Genomic DNA, 26,697 nt, shown 5'->3' on the forward strand with positions numbered 1-26,697 from the left:
AGCGAACATAATATCAGATCATCGGACACGGAACACGGGACTTGGAAACAAGATTTGAGCATGCACTAAATCATTGATGCTTATACATAACTTAGTACATTCTATTTCGCCGGCACTCAAAAACCATCTCAAATATAAAAAAACGCCACGGCCTCGGCATTCGTTCTCTCGACGGGTAATAAGCTCCTAGTTCGCCACGAGCAACCACTGAGACAGGAACCGTGACACTTAATCAGTTCTCATTGGATTGTCAATTGGAGGGGCGGGCGGGCGGGCGGCAAGTCGGCATCGGCCGCCCATACCTCATCGTATCTGTATAGATACGAATAACGAAGCCTTTGGAGTTCTGGACTTGTACTTCTGATTGGGTAGTATTCTTCGGCAAGGGCCTGAGGGAAGCTTGACTAGTCCCCACGTAAGCAAACATAAGCATAAAGCATGGTTGCATAATCGACATGCTTAAGCGAGAACTCTTTTGAGATGGACGGAATCGTATCTGGCCCACCACATACCATTTTGAGCAATCTTTGTAATATGCATTGCCACTCAAAGATTTGATTGCATTCAACTATTTTCTGGTACATATATATGGGTCTGGACCAGTCTAGATCCTTCCTATGCTATCAATTCATGGCGATCAGAGTGGCCTTGGACTGGAGATATTCTCTGATACCCTCGTATCCAGACTCTGAGCCAGTACCACTTTGCTTGAACCCACCAACCGACATCATAGGGATAGCGCCCAGTGATCCTCCGTTGATACCCACAACACCTGCTTCAAGCTGATCCGACATTCTCAAGCCTCGGGACAGGGATTCAGTCCAAACATATGCTTTGATCCACAGTTAGCATTTTCTCGGCCGAGACTTTAACAGGGGATGGTTACTTACCAGCAAGACCATACTCTGTGTCATTGGCTAGTTCCAAAGCCTCTTCTTCCGTGTCAAAGGTGACTACTGTCAAGACTGGTCCGAAGATTTCTTCCTTAAGAATCTTGGCGTCAGACTTGGGATTGACAAAGATAGTTGGGGCGACAAAGTAGCCCTGATCACCCACGCGATATCCACCAACGGCAAGCTCAGCTTCCTTGTTACCGGAGTCAATAAAACTCATCACGCGCTCATACTGGGCACCATCCGCAAGAGGACCCATAAAGGTTGAAGGATCCTTGGGGTCACCACCCAGACCAGTAGCGGCTTGTGTATACCGTGCTTTCAAGGTCTCAATGAATGATGTCGCAATGTCTCGCTGGACATAAACTCGGCTTGGAGCCGCACAGACCTGACCAGAGTTGAAAAGAAACATGTTGGTACAGCTGCACAAGCGTTAGCGATCATAGGAACCAGCACCTCGAACAATAATGACTTACAAATCGATTGCTTTTTCAGTGTTTGCATCATTGAACACAAGAACAGGCGATTTCCCGCCGAGTTCAAGAGCCACCTTTTTAAGGTTAGACTTGGCCGCCGCTTCGGAAATCTTTTTTCCTGTGAAACCTGATCCAGTGAAGGAAATCATGCGAATCTTCATATGGGATGCTAGAAGTGAACCGGTCTCTCCCGCGCCGTTGAGGATGTTGATGACGCCAGGTGGGAATCCAGCTTCTTTGATTAGGTGGCCAAGTTGGAGCATACCCAGAGGCGATTTCTCAGACATCTTGTATACGATCTATGACTTGTTAGATTGTTCAATGAGTGTTGTTTGGGGTTCATACTGTGTTACCTGCAGCTACAGCGGGAGCTACCTTGAGACCGAGTTGACTATATTGAGGTCAGGTTTGAGTTCTATGACAGTGTACTGAAAAGACTCACATGGCCGAACCATTCCATGCACTGATACCAGCGACGACACCATAGGGATGATGGCTGATGATCTTATAGACGCCACTCTCGGGAGGTAGCTGCTCGCCATGAATCTTATCAGTCCACCCAGCGTAGTCTAGAGAGATACTAGTTAGATTTGATCAGAATTTCTGGAGAGAACAATAGCACTTACAGCGAAAGAGTGAAGACATCATACTAGTGATTTTGACAGCAATACTAGTGGGCTGGCCCATAGCGGTTGTCTCGAGCTCAGCTAGCTCTTTTGCTTTGGAGTCAACAAGGTCGGCAAATTTGACAAGGCATTCACTTCGCTGGGCAGCCGTAAACCTTTTCCATGGACCAGCATAAGCTGCCTGGGCTGCGTCTACTGCGTCGTCGACATCTTGTGGGCCAGCGACATGAACATCGCTTGAGACCAACGAGCCATCGATGGGGTTGTGGACGCTGATTCTCTTGTCGGACTTGGCGTCGACGTACTTGAGAAGCGAGTCAGCCAGATCCAAGAGGTCTAGACTAGCAACTACTTACCTCATTGTTGATGAAAAGCTTGGTTTCGAAGTTGGCCATTGTGAAAGGATGATTCAGTAATCAATGGATAATGTGGTAGTTAGTGTCGTCGTTTGTTTGTATGTACTGGATTCCGGTGGATATTTATCATTTCCTTAACTCCGACCCTAGGTTTACTGATCAAACGATGACCTAGTTCGTTTCCTTAACACCATCTCTACGTTGCCCAGACTTGAACCTCTTACAAGGATTAAATCCGCTATCTCCGTTCCGTTCCGCACAACATAATCAAGAATACAACAGTGTAAAGGGGAGGAGAAACACGTAAGTGGAGATTGCGGGCTTTGCTAAAAACGTGTAAAAAATACAATGATGATTGCACGACGGAAATAACGTTCTGAAATAGAGTAGACAGGATCACTCCGCAGTGTAGTTCTGCTCCAGTCAGATCTGACAAGCTTCGCTAGGTCTTATTCTCACTTGGGGGCTGGATCGATGATTGGTCAATAGCACGTAAATCATATCCCATTACTTCAATTACGGTATTTGCCACCTCATATTACATAGGAAAGTCCGCACTCTGATCCTTCATGTTGTGCAACAAGCGTTTTACCTTGGAAGGAGGACATTGACGAAGATGATCAAAGGAAATAGTTGCACCGTAACTGATATCACAAGCGTGGCAAAGTAACAAACTTGATTAAAAACTATGACTAGACTCTCTCAGTCTGTGAAAAAACAAAGAAAAGTACAAAGGAAATGTTCTAAGTGTCGACAGTGAACAATGATCCATCGCTGTTTCCACTGTATGTGAAGCCGCATACACCATTGCCTGCAATGAAACCAGCCCCTGTATCTGCGCCCTTATTGGACAGGAAAAAGTTGGGATGGTTCTTCTGCGACGAGCACTTTTCGCCCTTTCTCAAAACATGATAAAGAAGGAAGCAGTTGCGGTTCCTCTCACGGTAGATCCAGGTCTCACAGCCGTTGTACTGCATGCATGAAGCACAGCACTCATCTGCAGAGTCGGCACCGCTTGACACAATCTGGTAATCGGATGGGATTCCAGGGCCGTTGTTGAGGACATTGGTGATGTAGTATCCAGTACCTCCGCTGTTGAAGTTGGGGCCGAACATGTTTCCTTCTGAGCATGCAGCGTACTGGGTCGGGCCAGATTTGATACTTGTCTTGGTTGCGGTGGCACGCTTGGTGGATGTTTTATATGTAGTAGAGTAAGTGGTGACCTTCATGTTGGTAGTGAATGTCTTTGTGACAGAGACGTCATCGGGAATGAGAGTGGTGGTGGTAGAGATGATTGCGATCTTTGTCTTTGTGCGCATGGTAGAGACGGTGGTGGTAGTAGGACTGCCTGTCTTCTTGACAGTTCGAGTGTCTGTGTTGGGAAGTAATTCGGTACCTGTCATTTCTGGTTAGCAAACCATACTATAAGGATTCATCTGTATGGAGAACTTACAGTGCACCTTGTTTGGGAAAGCAAAGGCTTTCAGGCCAGGCTTGACCAGAGGAGGAGCATGGGGATTTCTAGCAAATTTTCGTGGGCCGGCGACAGGCGCAAACGATTCCTCGTTGACAGTGTCTGAGATGAACCTGAAGCCCGCGGTGGTAGGGACCACAGTAGTGCGGGTGGACTTGACAGTGCCAGTCTTTGTCGTAGTGATGGTGTTAGTAGCAGTAACTGTCACAGTAGCGATCTTGAACAAGGTGCTTGTCGTGCTAAAGGTATCCGTGCCACCCTTGGCAGTGCGCGTAAATGTTTTTGTAGAAAACTTGGTGACAGTTGACCAAAGGCCAACCTACTTTGTCTTGGTTGGGATGATGGTCACTGTTTTGGTTGGCTTGATGGGATCGGTCTTGGTGACTGTGTCGGTCTTTATACTGGCGACTGATGTCTTTCCAAGCTCTGTGCGACAGGTGACATTGTCGTCATCAGCAGCCAGAGTAGATATTGTTAAGAAAGGAATGAGGGCTGCAGAAAATAGAATTGTCTTCATGTTGAAGGAAAATAGAGAAGAGTCTGAATGATGTTGCAAGGAAGGCGTTCTCTGTATGAGATGTTTGTTGATAGTAATTCTGATTGTCTGTGGTTCGACAGAGAGAGATTTATACAGCTCGAGTCTTAGTCTCTGAGGTCAAGTATTGATAACTTCCTTTCCCGATAATCCATATCCGGACTATTGCCACCTGGTGCAGACAGGCGAATTAGGCGAATCGACTAGGTCCCGCATCTTTATGCTTAATGAACAAATGTAGGGTCACATAATTACCCTACAATTTGTTATTGAGAGAATGATAGTCTTCCTCTTCTATCATTCAAATAACCATGAGCAAAGTCCTCTGGAAATAACTTCCCATGCCTGTCATTGCTTCGCTACGCAAGTAAGCGTCGACTCTCACTTGCTACTTACATCCATATGCCAGCAAAAATATACAATTGGCGATATCTCATTAACTGGTAAACTCTAAAGACTGAGCATAAAACAAGCTTCTTTTCTTCACGTGGATGTAAAGCTTGTCCTGATTACGAACGCACTATCTCTAAACGGGTAAACCGAGACGCTGAATGCGATTTTGGCCCCAAGACAAGCCTCTTATAGTCGCACCTACTATTGGCTCAAGTTATCTGTAGCACAGAGCAATGGTATGCTTGAGTTCCAGCGCCATGGTCCATTATCCTCACGTGGCGTTGCGGGACAGATCGGTGAACTTCATCAGCCACTAGGATTTCGTCCATCTTTACTTGTAGGAGTTTGAATCGGCCGCCCATGCCAGTCAACCGGTAACCGAGCTGCACTCAGTAGACCACACGGAATCTGAGAAATCTTATTAGCGATATTGATACAATTCACCATCAATGCGGGCTGTTGCTAACATGCAAAAGGTAAAATGGTCCGACATTTATCCCGCATCCGTGCAAGTTACTCCTGGGTCAACGGAATTAAGCAGTGGGGGAAAACATCCGACGTCCACTCTAGAATCCTCTCAACGCTACTGCCAGATATCTACCCCGAATACCAGTGCCAGACGTCGCTAAGAATCGTAAGATAGGCCATTGCACAGATCCGATTGCGGCAGAATTTGGGGGCTTCGGGTATAGTCTTACAGCAGACTCTATCTCCAGAATGAGGCGTTCCCAAGTCATGGATACACCAATGTCGAGATTGCGTTGAACGTGGAGTTTTTTCGGCGAAGCAATACAATACAATTGCGTAGAGTTCCCCATGTTATCAATTCCATGGCTGCTATACCCATCTTTTGTTCGTTATAACACTGCCCAACACTTATACCTTGTATCTCTTTTGTCTTTATTTTTCCAAACACACTGGCTTTCGTCTTGAAGTCACCTTGGTCATGACTCTTCCTCAGAGCATCAAACCTTTCCTTCTCATTCTTCTTTTTGTTTTCAATACATACGCTGCCCCGGGGGCCGACATACCTCGCTTTGAACGTCGCGATGATGCCGAAACCACATCCCTAGGCGAGAATACTACAGCCCTCGAGCCTGTAGTACCTCCTGAAGTCGACCCCAAAGACCTTTCCATCTTTGAGCTCGACACTCAGGTCACATTAGCATGGGCTGGTTCACCTGGTTCAGAACCAGGTACCAAGCGAATGCGGAAGCGTGAAGATAGTATCTTCTCCCAGGCCAACTTCACCTTCCAATACCCTGTTGTTCCTCTTGATCATTCGAAATTTGTCTCTACTGTCACTTGTTCGAAGGGTACTCTCACTGGAGTCATCTCCAACACTGCTGCCTACAACTATGCCAAGAGCCAATGGAAGGGTATCAAGAAGATTATCTTCATCACCTCAGCTGACGGCTGTGGTGAGGATCATGCCAACGACTTGTTCCTTGCTAAGTCCATCACCTTTTCTGATGATACAAAGACCTTTGTAGCTAAGGGCGCTACAACGGAGTACAAAGAAGTTTTCGAGCACTTTACTCTCACATGGGGTCCACTTGGGACACTTAATGTCAGACGTGCCTTGGACAAAAGAGCTGTAAGTTTAACTTATGCACTTGCACTTCTAGCATACTAACCTGCCTCTCTTGTAGATGTTTGAGCCACATGCCCTCGACAAGCGCGTGTCTGGTTCTAATACCTGGTCTATTAATTGGAACCGCGCCCTCACTGACAGTGACATGATCGGCCTGGACGAAGACGCTCCATGGGAAAACGCTGCAAAGCTTGTCGACTGGGGAACCGAAGATGGTGAAGAGGATGACTCTTACGCTAAAGGCGAGGTTGCCGACCCGAACGGCCATCATAAGCGCGCGGCCAACTCTTCTCTTGTCGAACGTGACCTGAGTTACGGTGTTGCTCTATACTGTGTCGAATGTGGGTTTAGTGGTTCAGCGTCAATCACGGGAACAATCGCAGTTGGTTTTGACGGTATGGAGGTCGCCCAGGTTCAGTTCAATGCCCAGTTCAAGGCCGGTTTGAACTTAGGCCTCAAGGCCTTTGTTAAATATGAAAATGAATGGTCCTACGAGTTTCCCGACTTCAGCTTTTGGAAATTCGGTATTACCGGGGTCGCCTCTGTCGACCCGTATATCGGTGTCGAAGTTGCAGCTGGGTTCTCAATCGAGGCAACCGGTACCTTACTCATCGGGGCTTCGCTCGAGTGGGAGAACATCGACGTCTTGGTGGACTTGCTCCATCACTCAAACAGCCACAGCAACGGTCTCACGCCCGTCTTCAAGCCAAGGTCCGAAGCCACCGGTGAGCTCAAACTGGAAGCCAGGCTTGGCCTGCCAGTCAGCGTCGGGGTAAGCCTCAGCGTATTAGGCGGGTTCTGGAAACGGAGAGGGGGTATAATGGATACCCCTGCCGTTGTACTCGAAGGCAATTTCAAGGCCAGTGCCGAGCTTGATGACGACGGAGACGTTGCCGGCGGTATTGAAGGCGACTGTTATGGGATCGACTGGAACATTCACTTTGAAAACTCCCTCGACGCCTTCATCAGAATTGGAGACGATCCGCCAGATAAGACACCTTTGATAGAGGTCATGAAATCCGACCCTATTGCGGAAGGCTGTATAGGCTACGTCAATGATGGGACTGGTGGAGGAAGCTCCGGTAGCGACGATGTCGGTATGAATGGCAATGGCATCGGTGGCAGTGGAAGCGGACTGTTCTCGAGCCGTCCAGGATCAAAGCCAGTGCCCGCAATTGACCCAACATCTACCAAAAAGACCAAGCCAAAGAGCAACACCAAGTCTACCAAGCAGAAGGGCACGACTCAAAGCAACAAGTCCAAGAGCAGTGGAAAGAAGACCAGCACTTCGAAAAAGACTGGCAAGACAAACAGCAAGCCCACCACGAACAAGAAACCACCAACGTCAAAGAACAAGCAGATCAAGGCAACCACCACAGCCAACAACAAAGCGACAGCTGTTGCGAAGAAAGTATCGCCTGCCTGTACACCTTCTGCCATCACAAACTCCAAGCCTCCTCCACGTACTACTTGTAACAAGAGTGTGACACCCGCAAGGGTCCCGAAAACGTCTGTAATTAGCACAACGGCGTCGGTCAAGAGTGCAGGTGCATGCGCGGAAACTTGTCTCAAGAACACACAATGCATGAGTTTTGGTTACAACAAGGACAAATCTTGTCTACTCTATAGCAAAGTGCTGAAGAGTCTTGTAATTCTGCCTGGAAAAGGAGAGGAGGAACTGCTATATGTATAGTCAGTGTTCGAAGTAGCGCTCCGGAACTGAGTATGGAAATATTGGGAGGGTTCAAGACTGCAAGATATAGTCACTAGTTACATCTTAACTACATTTCACTTTGTTATATCTCAGGTTGTATGTACAGTGATGTATTGTTGGTCTGATAGTTCTATCAGGCTAAATACTATTGACAAAATTCGATACTGGCTTTATATAACATAACCCGCCGGTTCGGGGCTACTATGTACAAGAATAAAGGTTTTCCACACATCCTCTCACACGACTTCTAACTTTGACTTAAGAGAAGCTCGTGCTACCTAGGGAACTGCATCTAGGAGCGACGTCCAGTGCTGCGACCACCTCCAACGGCAGCGTTGAAGAATGACCAGGTCTCACCGGGAGCGAACTTGACACCGTTGGTACCAGTAGGGTCGGGAACGTGGCCACCACCGTGAGCAATCCAGGTAACGGGCTTGCGGCTGCACTGGTAGGTAGTCTTGACGTGGTTTCGAGCACCTGGGCCGGGGTCGTTGACGTTCTTCTGCTGGCAGCCATCGGTACCAATCCACTTGTCGCGGAGCTGGCGGCCGAGGTTGATTCCGAGAACGTTGTCGGCAGAACCGTGGATGCCGAGGTAGGCGACGGGAGAGTTGCCTCCGTTGCAGCCGGAGAGCTGAGCACCGGAGATGACTGCGACAGCAGCGAAGTCATCTGTTGCAAATGTTAGCATGATGTAGGATATGGGAGTTCAAGGTTGTAACATACTGGGTCGCGAGCAAGCGACGCTGTGGCTCATGGAACCACCGTAACTCCAACCGGTAGCAAAGACTTGCTTCTCGTCGATGCAAAGGTTGTCCTTGGCGAACTTGAGCATCTGGTCGGTGAAAGTGATATCCTCGCCACCGTTGTTGGCCCAACCAGCGTTGAGACCGTTGGGGGCAATGAAGATGGTAGAGTCGCCAGAAAGACCCTTGAGGCCGTAGAAGCCACCCTGGGCAACGTTGTTCATGTTGCCATCACGCCAGTGGTAGCCGAAAACAAGGCGGTGGGGCTTGTTGTTCTGGTAGTTGTTGGGAAGCTGGAGGATGTACTGGCGGTTCTTGCCGTTGACCTGCATGGACTTGGTGCCGCTGGACTGAGGAGCCTTGCCACAGCCAGCTGAGGCAGCGTCTCCAAGCTGAGCAGCGCCCAGGAGGGCGAGGCAGAAAGCGATAGGTGAGCGCATGTTGCTGGAAGAAGATGAATCTGACTTGATAGTCTGTTTCGTGAGATGGGAGGAAGAAGCGAATAGGTTCTGTCTGGCAGTCCCTGTTGAAGAAGAAGTCTCAGAAGATTTTGAACAGAGCGAAGTCGAAGTTGTTTATATATGCATCTCGTCTGTATCCTTGCCCCGTCACTTCTGGATGATATAAACGGCACATCTAGGCCATCCCGGCAACTGATCTACCGAGTCCGTCATATTCAGGTGGTATGTAGAGTCCGAAACAGTCAAACGGACTGTCAATCGACGGATAAACTTGGTCGGATAGAGCCTAATTGGAGTCAAATAAGGGAGGACGGAGGTGGTGGGTCCGTATAGAATCCCTGTATTTCGCCTTGTTGCTAGGATGTTTCAAAACGCTAACAGTTTCATAGTGGGCATCTAGCAGATCATTTTCCTCTCTAATGAGGTGTTTCGACCATCGATAGTGGCACCTTAATTTCGCGTGTGTACCTAAAAGCAAAGCTTACAGCCCCATAACTCGAAACATGTTTGACCTGTAATTATTCCAAGATTACGGTATGCGAATATCGGTAGATGATGGAGTGACTACTCGAATAAAGTAACGGACGTCATATTTGTTGCATTTCCCGCGGGTAAACAATACTATAGACATAGTAAAGGAGGAGTATGTTACTTTACATAATGCAGTTAAAAAAGCACTAGACTATTTCGTCTGAATATTCTCAAAGGAGAAGCGTCGATCCGGGGAACAGACAAAAGGAGAAATAAACGTGGCAATCATCCAGTTTCAACGCTACATGCATAGTTTTTAACCGTGGGACGATGTCACCTAACGATTGGTTTACCGAAGTCGGTCGCGAGTAGAGTAGCAGTAGAAACATCGTGACAAATTACCCGGTATTGGCAGCAACGGAAGATCATGCTGCTGAGCATACGATTATGATGCGCGCCTGTAATATTCTAGCCTTTGTTCCCGACTGCATTTTGAGGAGAGGGGATGGTGATGAACATGAGCAAGTTGTGGCTATAGGCAAGGAATGTTGCCGGAATAATTCGAATTCGGCAGTAACTTGTGATCGATCGGGAGATGCAAGAGGGGAAAAGAGGGGGCAGGGTAAGTAGAATGTTGTCAATGCTGTTTGTTGTCTGTAGGGTAGAGAGTGAGAATTGTGTTGTGAGGCAGACCTCGTCTTATATACCTACCCAATATTCACATGATATGATCAGTGTCTTGGTGCTTAGTTATCCCCCACCCTAGAGAGACACCAACAGAGTTTGACGTCTCTTATCAAAGACATAAACTGCATTGGCGGCGGCATTTGATCATTAGACTCGATCGATGGCGCACTCATACCAACAAGAACCAGTTATTTCTCTCCAACATCCCAACTGAGCTATACCGACCCAATCTCTCGGGCCGTTATACCGTCATTCGACTCTACCCCACACTCAAGACTTATCCTCTTCCAGAACGGAATATGCTCTCCGTCGGTTATACTATGCTTTCGGCCGTGAATATTCCAAGATACCGGCTCACAAGCAGTCCCATATTTCAGCTGGGGTCTCACCCAAACTGGAATCATTTCTCCGGGATTCGCTAGTCACGAGCGCACTTCCCAAGTTGCACGATGTGACTCTGCATCATCTCATTACTGGTGGGAAGATAGTTGTTCACCAAACGGAGGAATTCCATTGGTGCACGTACGCCTGTTTCAGGAACGGGCAATTATTCTCTATGGAGAACCTGGGTCGCCGCGTTTCCCAAGAGCCGGCAGACTAGGCCAAGTTCGTGGGGTATCCCGTCAGCTTGGACTGAGCACTTTCCCATTAGACCTCAAATAATGCGTCCTCGCCTATGTAAACGGACCGACTGTGGTCTTTGACTTTTGTTGGATTTGTTGGAATGACCGCCCATTGTCCTGAACTGACGGGCCGTGAAGCCATATGAGAGCACTAATGGAGTCTCGGAGAAGATTCCGTAGATGAATTAGGCATGAATCCTCATGATTTCGTTATATTGGGAAGTGGGTAGTTTGCAGGAGAGGCAAGTATATAAGTTTTCGAGTGTATGTGAAAAGAAACAAGTCTCAGCCAAGACATCACCACCATCTTCCAATCCAACACTCCAAGACCAAACTCTTCAACTCTATCACAATGAAGGCCTCTTTCGGATTTCTCGCTGCGTTCCTCGCACCAGTTACACTGGCCCAGTCTCTCTGCGACCAGTACTCCTACTACGCCAACGGTGGTTACGAGTTCAACAACAACCGCTGGGGCCAAGGCTCTGGCTCTGGTTCTCAGTGCACTTACCTTGACTGGACCAACAGCAACGGTGCTGGCTGGCACACCGACTGGACCTGGTCCGGCGGCCAGGACAACGTCAAGGCCTACCCCAACTCTGGTCTTCAGATCGGCAGCAAGCGCCTCGTCAGCTCCATCAGCAACATGCAGTCCGCCGCTGCTTGGTCTTACAGCGGAACCAACGTTCGCGCCAACGTTGCTTACGATCTTTTCACTGCTGCCGACCCCAACCACGTCACTTACAGCGGTGACTACGAGCTCATGATCTGGTAAGTGAACTATAATAAAACCTTTGTGGATATGTGCTAACAATTTGTAGGCTAGGAAGATACGGTGGCGTGCAGCCCATTGGTTCCAAGATCGGTAATGCCAACGTCGAGGGCCGCACCTGGGAGCTCTGGACCGGCATGAACGGTAGCATGCGAGTCTACAGCTTCGTCGCCGCCAACCCCGTCACCAACTTCAACTCTGACGTCAAGCAATTCTGGAACTACCTTGCCAACACCCAGGGATACCCTGCCAGCAAGCAATACCTTCTTAGTACGTCTATATGTATCCTGGTCATCTGTCACATGCTAATTATATCTCAACAGCCTTCCAGTTCGGTACCGAGCCTTTCACCGGAAGCCGTGCTCAGTTCAAGGTTACCAACTTCAACGCTCACGTCAGATAAATGAAAGACAATTGGTGATGATTATGAGTCTCTGAGGGTTTTGGATACGGTGGAAAGATTGTATTTTCTTCTATTACATATATATTATATCCATGTATATAACGCTTAGCTACAAGCGTTTTGTTTAAGCTTCGATTGTCACTCTAACTCCTGTGCTTCCCTTGACAGTCACTGGGATAAACATATCGTGATCGTATCGAACATCACGCTCAGATGTGTTGTAGAGAGTCATGCGAGGCATAACCCTCATGACAAGTGCTGTAAGAGAAAGGTACAACTCGCAAAGGGCGAGACTAGAGCCAAATGAGTTAGCAAATAATTCCAATAGTACATATATTAAGTAAAACTTACTTTTTACCAAGACATCCACGGCTACCCTTGGAGAAGGCAAGCATAGATCGCTCCAAGTTCTTCCTGATAGTTCCATCGTCGTCGATCCATCTCTCGGGGGTAAAAGAGTAAGAGTCGGGGAAGACAGATTCGTCGTGGTGAGATATGGCTGATGACATGCCGATAGCATAACCTCGGGGAAGAACGATAGTGGTGTGCTGCTTGTTAAACTCTCCATGGTAGATAAGATCCTCTGCTGTAGGAACACGAGCTGAACGGCTAGAAACACCGTAGGATAGACGCAGGCCCTCGTTGATAACAGCTCCAAGGTATGGCAGCTTCTCAAGTGTTGTCCAAGAAGGCAAGTGTCGCGGGTCATCAACAACAGTGGCCAGCTCAGCCTGCAACTTGCTCATAGTCTCGGGCTGCGATAAGAGGAAATAGGTGATAACAGCCAATGCCCAACTCGTGGTCTCGGTTCCAGCGTTGACGATGGTAACAGCCTCTTCAACAAGACGATCAGTTCCCTTCTCACTCTCATCCAGCTCAGACTGAAGAAGATCGGCGAAAATGGTTGGTCGATCATAGACGATACCAGAGTTGAGGTCTGTCTTTGTCTTTGTCACACGAGCGGGGATGTCGATTTGCAGAGTTCGAACAAGCATAGCAGCATCGGCAGGTAGGTAGTCGACGAAATGCTTGCCATACTTGACACTACCAACGAGGAATGGGAAGAATCGAAAGACAAATACTGGCTTGAGAACAGCCAGAGTCGCCTCACGGAAAGTAGGTCTCCAGGTATCGCGCGACAAAAGTCCAAAAGCCTCACCGAAACAGTAGCTGGAAATGGCGTCGGAGGTGAAGCAACTGTATGCATGTGCGACATCGATAGGAGCGCTCTTTTCTTTGCCGCTACTTTCAGCTAGTAGTTTGTTGCACAGTGTCTGGGCTAGCTCGTGGACTTCTTCCTCGAGTCGCGCAATCATGGCTCTGGAGAAGAACTTGGCTACAGGGCCACGTCGAGATCGGTGGACATCGTGATCAGGGGTACCAAATGCGTTGCCTGTTCCAGCTGCTGAACCGTTGACTTGGTGAAATGGCTTGTCGCGCTTGCGTCCTCCAACAGCGTAGATCTCCTCGGAGAAAGCCATGTCAGAACAGTGTGTCTCATTTGGGTTGATGCGAACAATGGGGCCTTTTCTTTGTTAGTATCGTAACCACGACTCATTGAGAACTAATCTTACCATATTTCTCGTGCATCTTTTGAATGGCATGTGTATAACGCCCGACGAGAATTACATCATGATAGAATTCGGGTAGATAAGTTGCTCCCGCGAGTTTCGGGCCAGGGACCTTGCTTAGCGGGTGAAGTGGCGAGATGTTGTACAGAGCCTCAACGATCTTGTACACAAACCAAGAGACCACAGTAACAACTACCCATTGTCGTATCGTCAGCGACGCGATCGCGCCCTGAACAGACTCGTAATTACTATCCATAATTGTTTCGTTGTTCAGCTATAAACAAAAGCAAAAGCAAAACCAACCACAGCTGAAAGGAAATAAAAAGACACGTTTTTATAGAGCGCAAACCCCCTCTCGAATCCTTGCATTGCAGATTTTTTCCCGTTATCAGCCCCGCCATTCATTTCATTGTTACCCACGATATCCCTTCTAATGCGACTCTGTGCTCTGTATTAATAGACCACTTTCGGCGCATTTGTACGTATTGGATCGTTCCCCGGAGCCGGATAAGGCAGGCCAATCAGAGCCAAGATAATTCGCTCCCCAGGATCCCTACTCATGCTAGGGCTGAGAAGGGTATCCTTGGGCTGCAGTGGGTGCGCCACTGTTCCAGCCTGGCCGGTTGGTGAAGAAACCCAGACGCCTAGTTCCATCGCTCGGATGCTCATTGTTAGGCGATCTTTATGTCTTTTGTGATGTGACTGATTTTCATTTGGATCGGAAAGTTTAGTGGAAATAACGGCCATCGTTGTCAGGCTCAGACTTCAGTCTTGGCTGAGCACAATGATGCTATTTTAATGTTCGAGACCTTTCGTGGCTCAACCGCCGTGGGGTGAAGAACGATGACGATGACGATGACGATGATCTAATAAATCACGAACTGTACCTACTGGGGTAAACGCAGAAGGCGAAGAAAGATAGAATTGAGCAGCGAGATTACCTCAGTTGTGAGATGTGAGGCTGACAATTGATGCCAGGGCTGTAAATCAATAGTTAGGTAACGATCTGCCGGTTCAAGGATCAAACTTCCCCAGAACTGTAATGGAGGGTAGAGTACTATCATCAGTATGTAATTGGCTACCAATAGGCACTAGTAAAGACGAAATCTCATGCGAGAAATAGAGTTTACAACACAGACCTCCCACAACCGTCTACATGAAACAATAATGCCTCGATCGAAGATCATTTGTCGACACGAACTGATTGTGGCTTGAGTTCTCCAAGGGTATTACGAGACTCCTGAAAATCTCCCCTCTTCTTAAATACTAGAAATGTCCCGTAGACCAACAAACCGTCGACGACCAGACACCGTTGTTGTCCGATACTAACTGTCAACATGGCAGGTTTTCTTATTCCACCATGGTACAAGAGCGAGAAGCCCGGAGATCTCGAGATCAATATCGTCAGCATCATCTTTGGCTGCAGTTTGGGCGCGACCATGTTTACTGCTGCCATGGCGTTTCAACAGACATACTCTGCATACAGAAGAGGGAGGCACTTCAGCGCATACATCATCATGTGCTGGCTTGATTGGATTGGATGCAATGTTATGGGCACTGTCACGTACTGCTGGTTGAGGGGGATCAGTCCGCCGAGGTTCGTATCTTGTTGCCAATTACTCTAACTTATGCTGACTTTGTATCTCCGGTCTAGCTTCTGGGTCTTTTTCTTTATCAGTAGGTCTCCCAGCCTGACATGGTACTTGGTAATCGACTAACCACCTTCTCTTAGTCGTCGCTTGGAGCATGCAGATCCAATTTACCCTTCAAATCATCATCAACCGAATATCGCTCCTCTTGGCCAACAAACGAAACATCAACCGAGTCAAATGGGGCGTCGCATTTATCGCATCTCTCATTAACATCAGCGGCTTCTGTATCTGGATCCCCGCGCGCTTGCAAATATCTCCTTTGTACGAAGAAATTAATATTGTTTGGGACCGCACCGAGAAAGCCATTTTCCTTATCGTCGATTTGGCTCTTAATGTCTACTTTATTTACCTCGTCCGATCCAGGTTGATTAAGTATGGATTGACCAAGTATAACAAACTCTTTTATTTTAATGTCGCTATGGAAGTTATATCTGTGTCGCTGGATATAATCTTGATGGGAGCCACATTCCTCCCAAGCCCTGTGGTGTAAGTACCTCCAATGACAATAGTAACTGTCGCTAATGTGATTGACAGATATGTTCAATTCCATCAACTCGTCTACCTCCTCAAACTATACATTGAGATGAACGTCGCATCTCTCCTGGGTCATATCGTCAGGGATTCGCAACAACAAAACGCCCGACCCTCCACAAACAGATTCGGCCGTAACGATCTTGAGCATTCATCCGGCGCCAGAATGACAACTTCAATATCATCCAATCATATCACGCATGTCCGACTTGCTGACCAGTCTGACGACACAACATACATGAGTAGACCGCGACAAGAGGATGGAATTGTGAAGAAGACGGAAACGACCGTGGTTTTCAACCGTGTTCGGAGTATGAAGATTGCTTCGGGTCAGCCTCAACCGTTTAATTAGTATACGTATAATAGGCTACTCAATATATCAGTAAGCAATTACAAATCCGGGGAGCGGGTCGATCAATCTGACACCCGCAGCGCCACTTTCAGTACGAAATGTGACGCTGTCCGATACTCGTCCGTCGTCCGTCCGGAACGGAGAGCGACGAGCCGGGTCGGATTTATCAGAATTAATCATCAGAATCACAATACATCATAGAGATATGTGCATAAGGCATTTGGTATTTAATGTGTAGCAATGGACTTGAAATTTCCAATATTTCAACGGCACTCATCTCATCTCAATCAATTATCATATCATTATTTATCCCATTCTTTCACATCGACTTCATCATGACTCTCAAACTCTATGGATACGGTCCATCTACTTGCACACTCCGAGTATGCACCGTGCTTGAAGAAAAGGGCCTCGAGTATGATTTGATCACTGTCGATGTCTTTGGTGGCGAACACAAGACTGAGGAATACGCCGCCAAGTTTCATCCCTTCAACAAGATTCCTGTCTTGGTTGATGAGGAAGCTGGCATCCGGGTCTTTGGTATGTTGAAAATTGACAGTCGAAGCCTTTCTAAATGACTGATGTTCTCCTTAGAAAGCCGTGCTATTGCTCACTACCTTGCGGTCAAATATCGTGGTCAAGGCATCGAACTTTCTCCTCCCGAGACTGACCTCAAGGCATACGCAGCCTTTCAGCAGGTATGATCTCCGTCTTGATTGAACGGTTGAACCCGGACTGACGAATTGCAGGCCCTGTCGCTCGAAGCCTCCTACTTTGATCCCAATGTCAGTAGCATCGCTGTGCAGGAGGTCTTCAACCCTCGCAAGGGCCTTGGTCCTGCCAACAAAGAAATCGTCAAGGGAAACCTCAAGGATCTCGACGCAGCATTGATTGGATACGAGCGAATTCTTTCGAAGCAGAAGTATCTTGCTGGAGACAACGTCACCCTCGCTGATTTGTTCCATCTACCCTATGGACAGTTGACGGAGTCGCTGGGACTCAGTGAGCTTCTCCCCAAGTATCCAGCTGTCGAGAAGTGGTGGAATGGATTGAAGGAAAGAGAGAGCTGGAAGAAAATCAATGTGGAGATTTAACTTGTTGATCAACTTATCCCGCAATTGTCGGATTGGATACTTTTGGGCTGGTAGCTCAGGGGAAGATGTAGCACACAGATTAAGATTCAATATGAATGCACCTAAGAAGAATGGCCGTAGAACAGGGGTAATGTGACTAGCTTAAACTCTAACACATGAGGCAAGCAGGTGTTCTGCAACCACCAGCACTGAGTTCAATGGCCACGAGATCAGAGCATGACATCTAGAACAGACTAACAAATAGAACGGCTGTAGATCATTGGTTAGTCATTGCTGATTTATCTGGTCTTTGACCCTCGGACGTTTAAAACTCGGCGACGAGTTGAGCCTAGATACCCTTTTTTTGTTATGGGTACTGTAGCCGCCACGTGTCTGATCAATACCACATCATCGATAAGAACCAGGATCCAGGATGATTTGCTTGATTGACATCCAGGTTTCGGTCAGGGATGCAGTAGTCGCGGCTTTGATCACCATCGTCCTTACATTTAACAACCTGTCAATGGTCAAGGATTGGTCGGCATGATTCAAAAACGACTGTGCGCGTGGATCTGACTGACATTTTGGATCGGAACAGTTCCGCTTTGTGTGCGGAAGATGTAGATTTTTCAATCCTCGACCAGTAGAATACTGGGGATCTTCATGTCAATCAACTTGTTAGTCTCCTCTGTAATTAGTTACGTTCTCCACTGAGGCTTGTCATATTCATCTCAAGACTGGGATGTATCGGAGATCCGGACCGAATGGTCCTAACGCTTTGGTACTCGTTTCTTTTTGATATCCGATGAGATTTCGGCTGTAAAGATTATGATAACCTTTTGATACGCTTCAAGGTCGCTTGGAACACACTTCAAGCAACTTGCAACTACCAACACATGATTTGACACCTTCTGAGTCATGTTTCGTCAATATGTTAGCCCCAGAGTCTGACGTGACTTATTTCGTGACGCCTCAAACTACAGCACTAGTGCCCCATCCCCTGGTTCAAGATCTTCAACCCAAGATCAACTATTGTCCTATCATGCGGGGCGGCTCAGACTTCAGATCCCACTAATTCCCAATAGTTTGTCAAAGTGTATAGCCGTTACCGAGGTCTCATCGAGATGTTATATTCTCCGACATGGATCATGGATTCAAAGTCAGGCCCTGCCCTTGTTTAAAATTTCCAATCCCTCCTCTACCGATACCGATTCCTCATTCAGTCATTTCTTTCGTCACTCTTTATACACAACTACAACATGAGTAGTATCTCGGATTACAAGGTTGCCTCTGTGGCTTTGGGATTCTCCCTCGGCTTTGGTTTCTTGACAGTATGGGAGGCTATGAAACAAACCAGGCGAAACCGGAGCCCCTTGCGAAGTACATATATTTACATGATATGGGGAGAGATCATAGCCAATCTTGGGATTGGAATACTCGGCTATCTATTCCTGAATGGCATCATTCAACCAGGGTACGTATCAATGCGAAGCTGTCTGTCCGGACGTTATCTAACAGTATTAGCGTTCCAATTTTCTTCTTTATCTTATTCTTCTGGGTCTTTGAGATTCAACTGCTGTTCCAGATCATCATCAACAGAATCAGTATCATTGCCGAGTCTCGACAAACAATCTGGCGCCTTAAATGGGGTACAGCATTTGTCACAACCTTGATTAACATCGCTGTCTTTTGCATCTTTATACCTGCACACGTTGACCCGCCGTTAGAAACGTAAGTTCCCAATTCAAAACTCGAAGTGCGTTTGACTAATTTGTGGTAGATTTGTTACCATCAACAAATACTGGGACAGAACTTCCAAGATCCTGATTTGCATCATCGACGCGGTTCTCAATTGGTACTTTCTTCACATTGTAAAAGAGAGGCTTCTCAAAGAAAACCACCTTACCAAGTATCAACCACTTGTCTCGTTCAACTCAAAACTGATGGTTGTGTCGGTTGCCATGGATGTATGTTCTCACCTTTCTACTTTTTGAAACACTACTAACCTCGTCACCAGATACTGCTCATTGGCCTCATGTCCCTACCAAACCAGACAGTCTTCATCCAATTCCACCCAGTCGTATACCTGGTCAAGCTCAACATCGAAATGTCCATGGCTTCCATGATCACACACCTAGCCAAGAAGAAGATGACAGACGAACTATACCCATCTCTGTCGTATTCCACCACCCCGAAAATACACAGTTCGAAGAACGCCACACATGATAAGACCCCAGGATATGGTGTATCTATAGAAATGACTCACAAGTCAAAGGCAGGATCTACTGCAAAGGCATCGTTTGACGATGATTCGGATGTGCCTGAGACAGCGAATGGCATCCACCGACGTATCGACGTCAAGATCGAGACGGAGCCAGTTCAACATGAACGAAAGGGTAGCAAGTTCGGTCCAGTCGAGGTGGAGCTGCCATCGCCTCGTAGTGAAGGGCGACCTAAGAGGAGTCGCTATGAACAGATTGAGCGGGGCCAAGGAGGAGCATAAAGCAGCAAATAATTTAACCATTCTCTATAATTACTACTTTTCTTATTATACCCAGTTCCAGAGATGAAACACAGCCCGATCGCTGCACTGTGATCCCAATTCACCAGTTAATAAGCCAAACTCGTCCATCGAACTCGTCCGTTTTGGGCGCTATGCCCATTTCGTCACCCATCTCAATTAAGTCCCGAAAAAAACTTGCGAACGTCTTGAAGCCATTCCTTTGGCTGTGATACTGCAGGAAAGTGGCCTCCAAAGTCATGACGATTAAAGTACACAACATTTGCGGTTCTCTCGATCCAGCTTCGAGGCTACATCCAAATATTAGTTACGTGCATGATGGTCAATTGGAAGAATAACATACCGATAGAGGGGAAGCGGCAATGTCAGGGAATGGACCATCGGTAAAGGTCCATTCTGAAACGCCAGTGGGAACATTGCTTTTCGGAAAGGTCATCATGCCCGGCTAAGAACTGTCAGTTGTCGTCTCAGATACTGGACAAGTATACGTACACTGTATGCCTCTAGATACGCTCGAATGTTGTTGTACGGGCCAGGAATGAAGAGCATCATAGCATCGGTGATAAGTTCTTCGTAAGTATACTTGTAGCCATCAGACACCGCATACATGAGATCCCACACCCAGCCGAGAAAGCCAACCGGACTATCGCCGAAGGCAAGGGACACGGCCAAAGGCTTTTGGGTATGGACCGTCGAATACGCTGAATGAGAAGAATACCATGCATTGGAAGACACAATGTAAGCCGTCTCCTCTTCAGTAGTCTCATTTCGGGCTAGACGCTCCAAGTCATCTTCGGTCGGCTGGGTGGCGAAGAAATCTGTCATGTGTCCGATGATGTTTGACTCTGCATCTCCAACCATCCACATGGCAACTTGCCAACCCAAATCGGTACTCACAATCCCGTATTTGGAGTACCCGAGCTGTTTCATGAGACCATCCATGACCCGTCCGTTTTCACGAGGGCTAAGCCCAGGCTGTGTAGGTGCGGGACTGAAGCCAAAGCCTGGTAGGTCGGGTGCGACAATGTGGAAGGGTGTATCAGCGTCAGTGACAAGAGGTTCGATGACTTTAGACCACTCCAAGTGGGTTGAGGGCCATCCATGGAGTAGAAGGAGAGGGACAGCATCAGCTTGACTGGACTCTCGGTGGACAAAATGGAGTGGAACAGGAGCTGTGTAGTTCCCGTCACTCGAGACTGAAGTCGCGTAATGATGGCCCTCATTATTGAGTCGATCTTGAACAGAGAACCAATCGTACTCGTTGGCCCAGTATTGGGCAACATCATCGATCTGGTTTGTATCAGGGCCCTCGATTGTCCAGTTGGAAAACAAGCTAACAGGTGAACGCCATGTTTTGACCTTGGCATGAGTCTGTTGGATAAAGTCTTTATCGACAGAGATGTTGAAGGGTTGAGGCGACGTCAGACCAGTGGGAAAAGAAAAGGGCAAATGTGCGATAGCTGACATGGTGAGTGTTGTGATTGTGTTTATTGAAGTTGTTTCTAATTCTCAATTACACGAATAGGGTGGACAATTTATAGCTTTTCATTGTAAGCGTCAGCGGATACAAGCGCTGACAGGGTAGCACAGATTTATAATCGAAGTGTTTCCTTGTCCGTGACGAAGGATTTTTTCTCCGGTTTGAATCCTACTTCGCGTGGGCTGAATAGCATTCGACCGAAACTCGGTCGAAAATAGCGGTAGGATTGACGATAGTATTGGGAAGTCGACAGTCTATGTAAGCACTAACAAGAGCCAGTCTAACAACGAATGATGACAGGCATAGAGATGGCATCGTGAATTAACTACCAAAATTGTCGAAAAGAATATTATATAGAAATATCAGACTACCGAGCGAAAGCCGGAGGTTTCGAGTAATTAAAAGTGTTGGTTATTGCTGTTTCTCGGCATTATCAATTCTTCCGATCACTTGCGTTGGGAATGCCCCAATCATTTTGTGTTGTGCGAGAATGGTTACTCCTGTACCCTAAGCTGTATGACTCTTTGTTGCAGGGCAACTAAAAAGTCAATATTGTCTTTTTCAAAGTTGTACCAACCACCAGGTATCGCCGATAGTAAGGTTCAATCTCATAAATTCATGCCCTATCAAAGTCTCTTTTAACCTTTAGGCAGCCAAAGCTCATACTGTGGACCAATGCTTAGGCTTTTCATCAACTTATAAATTTCTGTTCTTTTCCTCCCTCTCCCTATGGCTGATCTTCCTCCAACACTACCAATATCCACGAAATCTCAACCGCCCTGACAATCATGAGCCACGCAATGCACGATACAGCCAACACAGACCGAACGTCGCTGGAGTCGATGCCGACGGAAATCCTCGAAATCATAGCCAGCAACGTTCCGACCCTTGATACATTGTGGAATCTACTACGAGCGTCACCCAGGTGCTGGCGTATCTTTGCCATCCGCTACGCTACGATCACTGAAAGCGTACTCTCAGGACCAAACTCGATTACGCCATCCTTATTCAGGGAGGTTATCATAGTAGTGGCACTTGTACGAGCGCAGAAGTTTCCTTTTCAGTCTAGTCGGCTTTTCCAACTATTCATGAGTTGTCTAGTCTACTGCCGGAGGCCGAATCCTTATGCCTATTACACGAGCGCAACCTCCAATTTATGTTCCTTACCAGACTCTCGCGATGCCATAACATCCGTCGTCGCGACAGCCTATCACATTTCGGCTTTGGCGCAATCTTTGCTGTCATCCTGTATGCAGCGACTGCAAAGATCAAACTTTTACTATATACCTGCTCCCCCTTATCCTCCGAGTCCAGGTTGGCCCGAACACATGGGGGGATTTGTTCACGGAGTCGGGCAGCCAACATATGTTGAAGAAATGAGAGCTGTCAGAGCCTTGTGGATTGTACAGCTGTTCGGCGAAGTCAAGGCCATGGTCGAAAGTAGGCCAAATATAGTCTGCTGGTCCGACATTGACATTTCCCGGTTGTCTCAAATGAATCTAGTATCCATTTTGCCGCATAAGGGTCAGGACATTGGACTTTGCTGCGCGGCAGAAGTCAGGACCGTCATGGAATATTTCCCAGCCTGTTACAAGAATGATACTGTCTTCCGACTGCCCCAAGCACCCGCGCCTTCCGAATACAATCGATGGGCAACGACGGCTCCAGTCGATATTTACGAGACCCAATTCGCACTGGAATTCGCGTCACACGGATGTCATCTCTTGCGCAGCTCACACTTCGAAGGGTCCGACTTATTATTGCCCCAGCTGGGTTTCGCCTTCTGGGGATACGCAAGAATGTGGTCTTCAGGGTTGGTGGATGGATTTACGTCCCGAGCCCCTTGGCACTGTTATTTTCCTGATCGACACGTTTGTGCAAGCACCTTCGAAACAAGGACATCTGTGGGTTGTATTGCATCTAGAATATTCTAGTCATCAAGTAGAAGAAAGAGCTAGTATGAAGGGTCTAGCTATTGCGCGCACTTTTCAGTAGGGATAGCTAGGGTTACATCTTGACTTGGAAAGCAACTGGTATTCTTTAATGTCGCTAATAAAATATTTATCTCATGGTAACGTATCCGTACTCAAATTCGCTTTTAGCTCCTCTGCTCCATCAACTCCAATAAATGCCCAAGGCCCATTCGTCTTTGTAAAGTCTATACCCTCAAGCCTCTCTGGAATCATAGCCAGAAGCTCTTCCGCCACTGCATCGCCTTTTGAAGATCTTGTAAAAAATAGTCTGCTCCACTCAACGTCTTTCTTTTCCTCTTCCATTCGTCGTCTTCTCTGTGAGTCCTCGATGGCGCTTTTGTGGGCGTACACCTTTTCGATATTGCGTTCTTTGATGGCGTGTGTAACTTTTGACCAGGCGCGTCGTGATTCCCATGGTGTCTGTTTGTCTATGGGCGCGACGCTCAGTGGGGAAATTGGTATTTTGTCGACGTGGAATTCTTCGAGTGTAGTTTTTGATGAATCTTGAACAACTAAATTGCCAGTCCATTGTCCTGTGATGCGATATAGTGGCTCTTTCTTGTTGTCTGGCGCAAAGACCTCGGCGACTACTTGATTCTTCTCACCAAATCCAAATGCTCGTTTTCCGTAAAACTCAATTTTGGTCATGTAACCACTTGAGCTGGTGATGTAGCTCGGGCCCTCAAGTTCCGGGTATGGATTTCCGGTTGTGACTCCCTTGACGAGAATTGTGGGCATGGTCATGAGGTGTATCTCGTCGTGTTTGTCGTCCTTGATGATCGCATATCCAGTTTGTCGTACCGCGACACCGCTGACTAAACTGAAGGATGTTTCTTGCCCCACAAAGCCTCGTGACGATATTCCACGCTCTTTGTTGTATATCGAGCAAGCCGTGACTGGTGGATGATGTGATACTTGCTCGACAATTAATTGTGATTGCGAACCAGCCTTGTCCGAGTATGAACCGAGAAAGAGTTCACCGAGGAATGGGTTCAATGGCTTTTTGCCCGCATCTTCCGTGTCGGCACCAACGAGTTGTTTCAGACTGCATACATAATTCTTTGCCAAAAGCAGCGCTCTCACTCCGGCGTCGGGCTCCTCTGAAGGTTGGAGAAAGAGATCATGATGGCATGCCCAAGCGGCTGGGATCTCGATGGCCGATCTCGGGGCTAGAATGAAAGGCGGGGCGGTGACGTTGGAGAGATCACCTTTTACAGCAGAGAAATATGAGAGAACGTCCTTTAGACGGAAGAGATTCCCAGAGTCGGTGCCAATGTCAGCCATTGAAGTTGGTGGTGGTGGTGAAGAAGTTGTTGATGAAGGTGATGTTGATATTGATGCCAAGGAATCAGAAGATTGGTCTGATTCATTTATTAATTGATTCATTGTGAAAGAGAATTGGAGTGTAACAACGCTGTTTTTATCAAAGATTGAATTGATTGTCGATTTTGGAAAGGGAATAAGACAGATCAAGAAATGGGTACACGATCGATACTCCAAGATTTGACGTCATGGATATTGGTCTGCGTATCGCCCGCTTATAACGGCACAGACAGAGACAGTCAACTTGTCGCACTCGGCTAACGACATGCGAATTGACCAATACTTCGCTATCTGACCCATAAAACCCTGGAAAGAGTACGCATCACTTTCTGTTCCTGGTCATCATCTCAGGGACAAAAGACATCACTCAGCCTCATACTAACCTGGTTTGTCCATGATGGTCTCTCGCACTCGCAGTGCCTACGTAGGGTCCTGTGCGATAAGCCACGGCAAGCCATGACAGCCGTCACCGTTTCATAGCTTGACGTAGCCACGACGCTGAAACTGTGATATTTGATGCTCGGATAGCCTTTGCTTGTATTTGCTATGTCATGGTGAAGATCCCTCGGGTATGCGGAAGTTAAACATCAGACATGGCCGATCTACTCGATTCTGAAGATGACCTGGAAGATCAATCGCAAAAGAAAAGACCCTAGAAGGGTACAACTCTGTCCATGGAGAACCCGGCCAAAATTGCCCGAGACCCACCCAATAAACATTTAAAGCTCAATGTTGATAACTGGCGGAGAGAAGCTGATGATAGTTGCAGGGATGACCAGCTCAGCCACCCTCGAAAAGACTCTAATTCAAGGCACAACTGGGCAATGCAGCTGGTAGTATAGTAATGGATGACAAAAGAAATTGTAGTGAGCAAATGGAATTTCCATCCCATCGTTTAATCCTTACTGCGATTAACAATTGTCAATACCGAGGCTTTCCCCACCACATGTTTCTTAGAAGCCTGTATAACAGGAAAGCAAGCACGGATGGGGTTCAACGCGTTAATTATTGCCTCAGAATATCCTCAGTGACTCAAAACCACTCATTGGAGTGGAACGGATAAACTCTCCTCGATTCACCGACGATATTTTGACAATCGTGACGCGACATGATTAAACATGTTCCAGTGCAGGGTAAATCGCGTGTATCGGCATCCCGCAAATGCTGACTAATCACACGGATTATTAATAGAACCACCGGCTTGAGACATCACGCAACCGTTGAGATCAAATCCCCCGCACCACGAATAAAGAACGCGCTCTATCGTTAACACAAACATCAAATTATAGACTCTGACAATTTCGCATTTTATCGGTATTAATTCCTGCATAGTATTTACCCGACATCCAAAACAATGGGCGACGCTTCAGTCTTCAAATATCCCTCCCCTCTGACGGGATATGAGGATGCTCCACCATTGCCCAACGACATGGCAGAAGATGGGAAGAGTTATGTCAACCCAGCAGCAAAGAGAAGCGAAGCCTATGAAAAGTTTATAGACCCCTTTGATCAAACCCCACGGGGCGCTTTGTGAGTCATGTTACACGTGGTGCGAACAATGACTAACAAACAACAACCACAGCGACGTTCACATCTATTATTTCCAAGGGAACAAAGAACAAACTAAATACGCCAAAGAACTCTGGGAGCGCATCAGGCGAGAATGTATGTCACATCACTTGCACAGTCCATAGACTCTCCTAACATTCACAGTCCCCGAGCTGCGAACCTACAAAATATGGGATGGACCCATCGGACCTCACCCTGTCGCCATGTTCGAAGTGAATCTCTTTACACCAGCACAATTCGGAGCATTCATTCCATGGTTGAATGTCTGGAGAGGACCTCTGTCGGCGCTTGTCCACCCGAACATAATTCCAAAAGAGGGCGTGGATCGCTGGGCGTCAATGAAGAGGGATCATTTGGAACGAGCTATCTGGATGGGAGAAAGAATTCCCTTGGACCTCAGTCTTTTTAACAACCAGCCATAAAGAAAAGAG

The 26,697-nt window shown here is 47.3% G+C and overlaps 12 protein-coding genes across 12 annotated transcripts; 6 read left to right on the forward strand and 6 right to left on the reverse strand.

Moving 5' to 3' along the window:
- Positions 1-623: 623 nt before the first annotated feature.
- FPSE_02447 (uncharacterized protein) lies at positions 624-2,390 on the reverse strand (the record flags this gene model as incomplete). Its single annotated transcript, XM_009255566.1, has 7 exons — positions 624-832; positions 891-1,315; positions 1,370-1,668; positions 1,715-1,760; positions 1,812-1,938; positions 1,996-2,299; positions 2,352-2,390. The coding sequence occupies 7 exons, from the start codon at positions 2,388-2,390 to the stop codon at positions 624-626; spliced, it is 1,449 nt and encodes a 482-aa protein (XP_009253841.1).
- A 704-nt stretch (positions 2,391-3,094) lies between these two features.
- On the reverse strand, positions 3,095-4,342 carry FPSE_02446 (uncharacterized protein; the record flags this gene model as incomplete). The annotated part of the gene is made up of 3 exons (XM_009255565.1): positions 3,095-3,747; positions 3,805-4,117; positions 4,175-4,342. The coding sequence occupies 3 exons, from the start codon at positions 4,340-4,342 to the stop codon at positions 3,095-3,097; spliced, it is 1,134 nt and encodes a 377-aa protein (XP_009253840.1).
- A 1,357-nt stretch (positions 4,343-5,699) lies between these two features.
- Positions 5,700-8,040, forward strand: FPSE_02445 (uncharacterized protein; the record flags this gene model as incomplete). The annotated part of the gene is made up of 2 exons (XM_009255564.1): positions 5,700-6,350; positions 6,406-8,040. 2 exons carry the CDS (start codon positions 5,700-5,702, stop codon positions 8,038-8,040), a joined length of 2,286 nt encoding a protein of 761 aa, XP_009253839.1.
- A 313-nt stretch (positions 8,041-8,353) lies between these two features.
- On the reverse strand, positions 8,354-9,247 carry FPSE_02444 (uncharacterized protein; the record flags this gene model as incomplete). Its single annotated transcript, XM_009255563.1, has 2 exons — positions 8,354-8,733; positions 8,788-9,247. The coding sequence occupies 2 exons, from the start codon at positions 9,245-9,247 to the stop codon at positions 8,354-8,356; spliced, it is 840 nt and encodes a 279-aa protein (XP_009253838.1).
- Positions 9,248-11,401: 2,154 nt separating this feature from the next.
- On the forward strand, positions 11,402-12,221 carry FPSE_02443 (uncharacterized protein; the record flags this gene model as incomplete). Its single annotated transcript, XM_009255562.1, has 3 exons — positions 11,402-11,817; positions 11,868-12,088; positions 12,142-12,221. The coding sequence occupies 3 exons, from the start codon at positions 11,402-11,404 to the stop codon at positions 12,219-12,221; spliced, it is 717 nt and encodes a 238-aa protein (XP_009253837.1).
- Positions 12,222-12,345: 124 nt separating this feature from the next.
- FPSE_02442 (uncharacterized protein) lies at positions 12,346-14,048 on the reverse strand (the record flags this gene model as incomplete). The annotated part of the gene is made up of 3 exons (XM_009255561.1): positions 12,346-12,514; positions 12,573-13,746; positions 13,796-14,048. 3 exons carry the CDS (start codon positions 14,046-14,048, stop codon positions 12,346-12,348), a joined length of 1,596 nt encoding a protein of 531 aa, XP_009253836.1.
- Positions 14,049-15,129: 1,081 nt separating this feature from the next.
- On the forward strand, positions 15,130-16,327 carry FPSE_02441 (uncharacterized protein; the record flags this gene model as incomplete). Its single annotated transcript, XM_009255560.1, has 4 exons — positions 15,130-15,389; positions 15,447-15,469; positions 15,525-15,930; positions 15,979-16,327. 4 exons carry the CDS (start codon positions 15,130-15,132, stop codon positions 16,325-16,327), a joined length of 1,038 nt encoding a protein of 345 aa, XP_009253835.1.
- Positions 16,328-16,662: 335 nt separating this feature from the next.
- On the forward strand, positions 16,663-17,421 carry FPSE_02440 (uncharacterized protein; the record flags this gene model as incomplete). Its single annotated transcript, XM_009255559.1, has 3 exons — positions 16,663-16,867; positions 16,922-17,025; positions 17,077-17,421. The coding sequence occupies 3 exons, from the start codon at positions 16,663-16,665 to the stop codon at positions 17,419-17,421; spliced, it is 654 nt and encodes a 217-aa protein (XP_009253834.1).
- A 1,238-nt stretch (positions 17,422-18,659) lies between these two features.
- On the forward strand, positions 18,660-19,903 carry FPSE_02439 (uncharacterized protein; the record flags this gene model as incomplete). The annotated part of the gene is made up of 4 exons (XM_009255558.1): positions 18,660-18,874; positions 18,925-19,131; positions 19,181-19,367; positions 19,418-19,903. The coding sequence occupies 4 exons, from the start codon at positions 18,660-18,662 to the stop codon at positions 19,901-19,903; spliced, it is 1,095 nt and encodes a 364-aa protein (XP_009253833.1).
- Positions 19,904-20,076: 173 nt separating this feature from the next.
- FPSE_02438 (uncharacterized protein) lies at positions 20,077-21,388 on the reverse strand (the record flags this gene model as incomplete). The annotated part of the gene is made up of 3 exons (XM_009255557.1): positions 20,077-20,211; positions 20,265-20,366; positions 20,414-21,388. The coding sequence occupies 3 exons, from the start codon at positions 21,386-21,388 to the stop codon at positions 20,077-20,079; spliced, it is 1,212 nt and encodes a 403-aa protein (XP_009253832.1).
- Positions 21,389-23,467: 2,079 nt separating this feature from the next.
- Positions 23,468-24,760, reverse strand: FPSE_02437 (uncharacterized protein; the record flags this gene model as incomplete). Its single annotated transcript, XM_009255556.1, has 1 exon — positions 23,468-24,760. One exon carries the CDS (start codon positions 24,758-24,760, stop codon positions 23,468-23,470), a length of 1,293 nt encoding a protein of 430 aa, XP_009253831.1.
- Positions 24,761-26,051: 1,291 nt separating this feature from the next.
- Positions 26,052-26,688, forward strand: FPSE_02436 (uncharacterized protein; the record flags this gene model as incomplete). Its single annotated transcript, XM_009255555.1, has 3 exons — positions 26,052-26,227; positions 26,280-26,362; positions 26,411-26,688. The coding sequence occupies 3 exons, from the start codon at positions 26,052-26,054 to the stop codon at positions 26,686-26,688; spliced, it is 537 nt and encodes a 178-aa protein (XP_009253830.1).
- Positions 26,689-26,697: the final 9 nt, after the last annotated feature.

This window comes from Fusarium pseudograminearum, chromosome 3 (genome assembly GCF_000303195.2).
Source record: "Fusarium pseudograminearum CS3096 chromosome 3, whole genome shotgun sequence".
Lineage (NCBI taxonomy): Eukaryota > Fungi > Ascomycota > Sordariomycetes > Hypocreales > Nectriaceae > Fusarium > Fusarium pseudograminearum.